Here is a 9,247-nt window from a genome sequence, read left to right on the forward strand (position 1 = left end):
GCTTTTCCGCAGGGGAACGAGGAGAGGATCGCCGGGTAGGATTATGCTATCGAGATGCTACTTGGAGATGCTACTTGGAGATGCTACTTGGAGGACTTCATCTACTCTCTTCTACATGCTGCAAGACGGAGGCTGCCAGAAGCGTAGTCTTCGACAGGATTAGCTATCCCCCTCTTATTCTGGCATTCTGCAGTTCAGTCCACCGATATGGCCTCCTTACACATATACCCATGCATATGTAGTGTAGTTCCTTGCTTGCGAGTACTTTGGATGAGTACTCACGGTTGCTTTCTTCCCCCTTTTTCCCCTTTCCTTTCGTTCTGGTTGTCGCAACCAGATGCTGGAGTCCAGGAGCCAGACGCCACCGTCGACGACGACCCTACTACACTGGAGGTGCCTACTACTACGTGCTGCCCGCTGACGACGTCCAGGAGTAGTTTAGGAGGATCCCAGGCAGGAGGCCTGCTCCTCTTTCGATCTGTATCCCAGTTTGTGCTAGCCATCTTATGGCACCCTGTTTAACTTATGTCTGTACTCAGATATTGTTGCTTCCGCTGACTCGTCTATGATCGAGCACTTGTATTCGAGCCCTCGAGGCCCCTGGCTTGTATTATGATGCTTGTATGACTTATTTTATTTGTAGAGTTGTGTTGTGATATCTTCCCGTGAGTCCCTGATCTTGATCGTACACATTTGCGTGCATGATTAGTGTACGATTAAATCGGGGGCGTCACAATGGTATCCATGTATGAGAACAAAGTGTGGACTTTGGATTGACTTGCCTGATGATCGGCAAGCCATAGAATATAAATGGATCTTCAAGAGGAAGACGGACGCTGGTAGTAGTGTTACTATCTACAAAGCTCGAATTGTCGCAAAAAGTTTTCGACAAGTTCAAGGTGTTGAATACGATGAGATTTTCTCACTCGTATTAATGCTTAAGTCTGTCCGAATCATGTTAGCAGTTGCCACATTTTATGAAATCTGGCAAATGGATGTCAAAACTGCATTCCTTAATGATTTGTTAAGAAGAGTTGTATATGATGCAACCAGAAGGTTTTGTCGATCCAAAGGGTGCTAACAAAGTGTGCAAGCTCCAGCGATCCATTTATGGACTGGTGCAAGCCTCTCGGAGTTGGAATATACACTTTGATAAGTTGATCAAAGCATATAGTTTTATACAGACTTGCGGTAAAGCCTCTATTTACAAGAAAGTGAGTGGGAGGACTACAAACTTTCTGATAAGTATATGTGAATGACATATTGTTGATCGAAAATGATGTAGAATTTTCTGGAAAGCATAAAGGAGTGTTTGAAAGGAGTTTTTCAAAGAAAGACCACGGTGAAACTGCTTACATATTGAGCATCAAGATATATAGAGATAGATCAAGACGCTTGATAAGTTTATTCAATGAGTACATACCTTGACAAGTTTTTGAAGTAGTTCAAAATGGAACAGTCAAAGAAGGAGTTCTTGCCTATGTTGCAAGGTGTGAAGTTGAGTAAGACTCAAAGCCCGACCACGACAGAAGATAGAGAGAGAATGAAAGTCATTCCCAGTGCCTCAGCCATAGGTTCTATAAAGTATGTTGTGTTGTGTACCAGTCCTATTGTGTACCTTGCCATGAGTTTGGCAAGGGGGTACAATAGTGATCTAAGAGTAGATCACTGGACAACGGTCAAAATTATCCTTAGTGAGGACTAAGGAAATATTTCTTGATGATGGGGGTGATAAAGAGTTCGTCGTAAAGAGTTACGTCGATGCAAGCTTTTACACCGATCCAGATGACTCTAAGTCTCAATCTGGATACGTATTGGAAGTGGGAGTAATTAGCAGAGCATTGTAGACATAGAACATTTGCAAATACATATGACTCTGAATGTAACATACTCGTTGACTAAACTTCTCTCACGAGCAAAACATGATCACACCTTAGTACTCTTTGGGTGTTAATCACATAGCGATGTGAACTAGATTATTGACTCTAGTAAACCCTTTGGGTGTTGGTCACATGGTGATATGAACTATGGGTGTTAATCACATATAGATGTGAACTATTGGTGTTAAATCACATGGCGATGTGAGCTAGATTATTGACTCTAGTGCAAGTGGGAGACTGAAAGGAAATATGCCCTAGAGGCAATAATAAAGTTGTTATTTATATTTCCTTATATCATGATAAATGTTTATTATTCATGCTAGAATTGTATTAACCAAAAACTTAGTACATGTGTGAATACATAGACAAACAGAGTGTCACTAGTATGCCTCTACTTGACTAGCTCGTTGAATCAAAGATGGTTAAGTTTCCTAGCCATGGACATGAGTTGTCATTTGATTAACGGGTTCACATCATTGGAGAATGATGTGATTGACTTGACCCATTCCGTTAGCTTAGCACTTGATCGTTTACTATATTGCTATTGCTTTCTTCATGACTTATACATGTTCCTATGACTATGAGATTATGCAAATCCCGAATACTAGAGGAACACTTTGTGTGCTACCAAACATCACAACATAACTGGGTGATTATAAATGTGCTCTACAGGTGTCTCCGATGGTACTTGTTGAGTTGGCATAGACCGAGATTAGGATTTGTCACTCCGATTGTCAGAGAGGTATCTCTGGGCCCTCTAGGTAATGCACATCACTATAAGCCTTGCAAGCAATGTGACTAATGAGTTAGTTGCGGGATGATGCATTACGGAACGAGTAAAGAGACTTGCCGGTAACGAGATTGAACTAGGTATGGTGATACCGACGATCGAATCTCGGGCAAGTAACATACCGTTGGCAAAGGGAACAACGTATGTTGTTATGCGGTTTGACCAATAAAGATCTTCGTAGAATATGTAGGAGCCAATATGAGCATCCAGGTTCCTCTATTGGTTATTGACCGGAGATGTGTCTCGGTCATGTCTACATAGTTCTCGAACCCGTAGGGTCCGCACGCTTAACATTCGGTGACGATTTACATTATGAATTTATGTGTTTTGATGTACCGAAGGTTGTTCGGAGTCCCAGATGAGATCAGGGACATGACGAGGAGTCTCGAAATGTTCGAGACATAAAGATCGATATATTGGAAGGCTATATTCGGACATCAGAAAGGTTTTGAGCGGTTCGAGTATTTATCGGAGTACCGGAGAGTTATGAGAATTCGCCGGGGAGTATATGGGCCTTATTGGGCTTTAAGGGAGAGAGAGGGGCTGCCTAGGGCAGGCCGCGCGCCCCCAAGGCCTAGTCCGAATTGTACTAGGGGGAGGGGCGGCACCCCCTCCTTCCTTCTCTTCTCTCTTCCCTTTCCTTCTCTCCTACTCCTACTACTTGGAAGTGGGGGAATCCTACTCCCGGTGGGAGTAGGACTCCCCAGGGCGCGCCATAGTAGAGGGTCGGCCCTCCCCCTCCTCCACTCCTTTATATACGGTGGAGGGGGGCACCCCATAGACACACAAGTTGATCATTGATCTTTTAGCCGTGTGCGGTGCCCCCTCCACCATAATCCACCTCGGTCATATCGTAGCGGTGCTTAGGCGAAGCCCTGCGTCGGTAGCTTCATCAACACCGTCATCACGCCATCGTGCTGACGGAACTGTCCCTCGAAGCTCTACTGGATCGTGAGTTCGTGGGACATCACCGAGCTGAACGTGTGCAGATCGCGGAGGTGCCGTACGTTCGGTACTAGGATCGGTCGATCGTGAAGATGTACGACTACATCAACCGCGTTGTCATAACACTTCCGCTTACGGTCTACGAGGGTACGTGGACAACATTCTCCCCTCTCATTGCTATGCATCACCATGATCTTGCGTGTGCGCGGGATTTTTTTTGAAATTACCACGTTCCCCAACAGGAGGACCTGACCATGGATTTTGTGGAGGGTCTGCTTACATCCGAGGGCTTTGACTCCATCATGGTGGTGGTGGATCGGTTCAACAAGTTCGCTCACTTTGTTCCTTTCCTCCACCCCTTCAATGCGACGCAAGTGGCGCACGCGTTCTAGGATAATGTGGTCAGGCTCCACGGCGTGCCGTCCTCCACCATCTTCGACCGCGACAAAGTCTTCACCAGCAACTTGTGGTGGGAAATGCTCGTCGGCGCCGGCACAAGGTTGCTCTACTCCACCGCCTACCACCCCTAGACGGACGGCCAGAGCGAGCGCGTGAACCAGTGCATTGAGATGTACCTGCGATGCGTGGTGCACAACTCGCTATGCAAATGGCGCCATTGACTGCCATGGCGGAGTTCTGGTACAACTCCACGTTCCACTCCGCGCTCAATTGTACTCCCTTCAAGGCACTGCGTGGCAAGGAGGCCAACCTGGGTGCCATAGGACTTGGTCCGAGACGCCCCCGACTGGAGAGATCTGGATTGGACGACGCGCACCACCCTCATCCGCGCCCAGCTCGAGCGTGCGCAGCGCCGTGTCAAGAAGAACCAGGCCAGGGAGCTTGGCTCGAGCGTGCGAAGCACCGAAATCTCTGGGATCGAAGCTTCCAGGTTAGGGAGCAAATTCTTCTGAAGTTGCAGCCGTAAGTCCGGCAGCCCGTGGTCAGCCGCCCTCGAGCCAAGCTCGCCTTCAAATTCTTCGGGCCGTACATCGTGTTGGAGCGCATCGGACCAATCGAGCACAAGCCGCTCTCGGAGGATATTTGCGACTAAGGGAAACCCTAGAGGAAAAAAACCTATTGCCAATGGCTTGTGCTCGAGCAAGAAAAAAAAAAGAGGCCGGACCCAGGAAAAGCTAGGGAAAAGAAGGAGAACCAAACGCATTGCCGACCCGTTTTCCCCGCACCCTCCCCGCCCTCGCGGGGAAAGCCGCGTCCGTCTAACGCGACCGACCGCGCACCCGGCCACCGTAGCCAGCCAGCACTCTGGTCGCCCGTACGCAATACCGCGTGCTCCACCCAGGCCGGAAGCTTCCGGAGACCGCCCTGCGTGCCGTGACCATCCTCCGCTCCAACCCAACCCAATCTCCTCCCCTCTCCTCCGCACGCCACCCCTCCCCGACTACATATACGCGCTCCCCGTCGATCTATTCCCCACTCCGTCCCACTCCTTCCTCTCGATTCCGATCGGAATCGCAACTAGCCCCGCCGCTTGATTAGCCGGCAGCCGGCCCCGTCCCCATGGCGTCCAAGCGGATCCTCAAGGAGCTCAAGGACCTGCAGAGGGATCCCCCCACCTCCTGCAGCGCCGGTAATTTCTGCCGCCAGATCTACTTATTTATTACCAGCTAGCTCTACTTATTTACCACCACCCCCCGGAAGATCCCTCGGTGACAGATGCATGTGTGATGATTTGTCGTTTTCGTGGGCTCGTTCCTAGATATATGCACCTCGATTAATTAAGAAGATCTACTTATTTGCTAGATATATGCTGCTTTTGGGAATTTCTGTGTAGAACCGGTAGAAATTGCAGTAACCGGCGAGGATCTGAAAGGGAGGGCAAACCGTTGGTGGAGCAAATTTGGTCGCTGGATATCCCATGCTCACGAGCCAATACACTTAGCCTACTGGCACACATAAAATGGTAGTTGTACTGTTCCTGAAGGAAAAACATTGGCAGTGGACCAAACACCTACTGCAAATAGTCACGCTCGCCTACCAATCCACCAACGGTTTGGCAAAAATTCCCATAGCTACCAATAGACACTAAAAATGGTCACGACTGTTCTGATGTAATCTACAGTTTCTTCATTTCTGTCGTATCTGGACTCCCGGTTTAACATAGCAATTTCCCCCTTTTGAGCACGTAATCAGTCATTACATTGTCATTATTACATATTGATGATGGTTGTGCTTGCGTGGATGCTTATGCAAGCAGCATTCCAGAACATCCTAACCTCTGGGGTACCATGACTACGCATGCATGTAGTCAAGCATTCCTGAACTTTGCTGCTAATAATGTGTTGTAACCGTGCCTTTATCGAAAATGTCACACTTGCCTACCAATTTACCAACGGTAAGGCAAAATTGCTTCTAGCTGCTGATAGGCACTAAAAATGGTCAGGGCAGTTTTGATATAATCTACAGTTATTCATTCTTATGCTGTTATGCATCTGGAATCCCTGTTTAAAGTAGTAGTTTCCCCATTTTGAACTAGTAATCACTCACTACATCATTACATGTTGATGGGAAAAAAACACTTGAGGTTATCTGTAGTGAGTAGTTCATGTGTGGATGCGTGGGGTACCCATGAATATGCATGGTCGTAGTTGAGGTTTTCTGTATTGCTGACCATCCTAACCTTGAAAGTTCTTCTGTGGTGGTCTGCTAAGCTTTGCTAGTAATGTGTTGTTACCGTCCTCTTGTTGAAGTATCATTGCTTAGCCCATTGCGTGCAATAGCACTATGGGAATTTATATTGAGGTTCCATTGTGTGACTAAAACATCTGGTTTTCACTGAACAGGCCCTGTGGCGGAAGATATGTTCCACTGGCAGGCGACAATCATGGGTCCATCGGAAAGCCCATATGCTGGTGGTGTATTTTTGGTTACTATTCACTTCCCCCCAGACTACCCATTCAAGCCACCCAAGGTATGCAGTCGAGTGTATGCAACGATCTGAAATTATTCCTAGGATGATACAGGAGTGCCTTTTCAACTCTAGCTTTTTGAGATTTCCCAAAGCCCTGTTAGAAGAAACTTCCTTGCCAACGTCTTGCATTAATTCTCATCAAATTTTTGATTCAAGCTTAATTACTACTGTCAGACTATCAGACAAACTGTAAAGTTGTCTAGCCCAGAGTCAGTTGAATGGTTCATCTATTAGCATGTCCCTTCTATGTTTGTGTGTCAATCACTGGACCTGTATATATCAAAAGCTAGTATTTCACAACTCCTGTCCTTTGTGTGTACAGCGGATGATTCTTGCATGATGCATGTTCTAGTAAAGTTGTGATGATCGAGTTGTGCTTATTGGAAAGATACTCTAGTATGATAATTGAGATGCATGTTACATAACAATGATTACTTCCATGTGGTGGAAAGGTTGACTAGGAGAGGGTTTCATGTTATTTTTCTGTTCCATGCTAGCACATGTAGATAAAATATTTGTGCTATAGCAATGATCTAAGTAGTTGCAACTGCTTTGCCAAATGTCTTTCAACATTTCAGGTAAATCTGAAATGCTTGTCTTGAGCTCCGCATTTCCTCTAGCTAAATTATGATGGAAACAATTTTCCAGGTTGCATTTAAAACAAAGGTTTTCCACCCAAATATCAACAGCAATGGGAGCATCTGTCTTGATATCTTGAAGGAGCAATGGAGCCCTGCATTGACAGTTTCAAAGGTGACACAATTCTTCCTTCTCATGGTTTTCTAACAAACTCGGTGGTGAACGTGATACCTGTCATTGAGCTGGAGTTCCAGCAGTTTTAATTCTTACAGCTTAGCCAAAGCATGTCAAAGTTAAACTATCTGTGCAGTAACCTTGCAGCAGCATTCGTTCTCTAGTTGCCACGTTTATCTGACAAGCCCCTATTTCCAGGTGCTCCTTTCAATCTGCTCTCTACTAACGGACCCAAACCCTGACGACCCGTTGGTTCCGGAGATTGCACACATGTACAAGAGCGACCGTGCAAAGTATGAGTCCACAGCGAGGAGCTGGACCCAGAAGTATGCAATGGGCTGACCCTGGTAGCCGCGGGTGGAGGATGATGTTGGAGCCATCTTCGCTTGTAACACCTAATGTATCTTTGTTCCTGTTCTGCTGCTGCTATATGGGATTGTACTGTCCACCTGACTGAATTCAAGTGTCATATTGTGAAGTGATGGCAAAAGGCCTCTAATGGGTCTATGGGTGCACCCATTCAACAAATTAATAGAGATGGGAACTGAAACTAAAGTTGTTCCGTTGCTTGACCTGATTGGTGTCCTCCTCGTATTTGTCCCTTATTTACTTCCATATGTTGTGGATGCTACTCTTGCATTTGTTGCTGATGAAGCTTGCATCACTAAATCGATAGCACATGCTTGGACCGTACTGTGTGGATCACCAAATTGACCGCAATTGTCGAACGTGGTCGATTTGTGAAAGTAAGGGGCTGTTCGGCAGTCAACTGCTCCCTGAAATTCAAGGATCTGCAGAGCACCTGTCCCCCTGCTCCGTACTTTTTACCTTCAGCTCCGCCAACTCCAGGAGCGAGAGCGTGGAGTCGGAGGGATGCCGAACAGGCCTTAACTCCCAACAGAGTTCACCACCAAATTGAATCCATCCAACAACAGATAAATAAGATGTTTGTGTTTGTATTGGCCTGATGTCCAAAATCTTACAAACGCATCAAGCTTGGGGAAGATTTAGTGAGAAGGGCAACTTCCAACACAGTTCACCAAATCAGGCTTTCGGTCCAAAACACTTTTAACCATGGCTTTCGCTCCAAGGCACTTTTAATCATCGACACTTTTAACCATGGCTTTCGGTCCAAGACACTTTTAATCATCCAACAAAGGAAAAAAAATGTTTACCACCATATTGAATCCATCCAACAACGGACAAATAAAATGTTTGTGTTTGTATTGGTCCGATGTTCGAAATCTTACAAATCAGCATCAAGCTTGGGGGAGATTTAGTGATTTGCGAAGGGCAACTCCCAACACAGTTCACCAAATCGACAGTCCATCCAATGGCTTTCGGTCCAAGACACTTTTCGGCCCGGATGTCCGAAATCTTACAAACCAGTATCAACCTTGCCAGATATAGTGATTTGCGAAGGGCAACTCCCAACACAGTTCGCCAAATTGACCGCCCATTGAATGGCTTTTGGTCTAGACACTTTTACCCATCCAAAAACAGACAAATCCGGATGTCCGAAATCTTACAAACCAACATCAACCTTGGGGGAGATTTATTGAGTCCGGACATCCGCCATGTCAGACTCACACAGACCCACGGTGTCTGATATATTGCAAACCAGCATCAACCCTAGGGAAATTTAGTGAGTTCGGACAATCGACTCTGATAACACGGACCCACCCAAAACCCCTCTCTGCGTCTCGAGAACCCTATGTGCATTCGGAGCAGATGTCATCGGCGTGGAACTTAGGAAGCTTACTCCAACGCTCTGCATTCAACATGCCGCTCGTCTGCTTCGGCTATTTAAGTCGGCCGGCCATGCCCTAGCACCCTACCCTTCCGAGCCCTTTGCCCACCGTCCGAGCTGCCATCGAACCATCTCTTCTCACCCTATTCGAGCCCCTTCGCATCCTCGTATGTTAGTGGCAGCAATTGCAACTGCTCGTT

The 9,247-nt window shown here is 46.6% G+C and overlaps 1 protein-coding gene across 1 annotated transcript; it reads left to right on the forward strand.

Moving 5' to 3' along the window:
• Positions 1–4,799: 4,799 nt before the first annotated feature.
• LOC123163058 (ubiquitin-conjugating enzyme E2 28) lies at positions 4,800–7,869 on the forward strand. The gene is made up of 4 exons (XM_044580821.1): positions 4,800–5,203; positions 6,417–6,544; positions 7,193–7,297; positions 7,496–7,869. The coding sequence occupies exons 1-4, from the start codon at positions 5,134–5,136 to the stop codon at positions 7,637–7,639; spliced, it is 447 nt and encodes a 148-aa protein (XP_044436756.1). The 5' UTR covers positions 4,800–5,133; the 3' UTR covers positions 7,640–7,869.
• Positions 7,870–9,247: the final 1,378 nt, after the last annotated feature.

This window comes from Triticum aestivum, chromosome 7B (assembly GCF_018294505.1).
Source record: "Triticum aestivum cultivar Chinese Spring chromosome 7B, IWGSC CS RefSeq v2.1, whole genome shotgun sequence".
Taxonomy (NCBI): Eukaryota; Viridiplantae; Streptophyta; class Magnoliopsida; order Poales; family Poaceae; genus Triticum; species Triticum aestivum.

What these genes read in the sequence shown, in the direction of transcription:
- LOC123163058 (XM_044580821.1), top strand. Translation starts at nt 5,134, where the DNA reads ATGGCGTCCAAGCGGATCCTCAAGGAGCTCAAGGACCTGCAGAGGGAT. An exon ending in ACCCATTCAAGCCACCCAAG is followed by an intron (nt 6,545 to 7,192) that starts GTATGCAGTCGA and finishes ACAATTTTCCAG; the next exon opens with GTTGCATTTAAAACAAAGGT. An exon ending in CTGCATTGACAGTTTCAAAG is followed by an intron (nt 7,298 to 7,495) that starts GTGACACAATTC and finishes CCCTATTTCCAG; the next exon opens with GTGCTCCTTTCAATCTGCTC.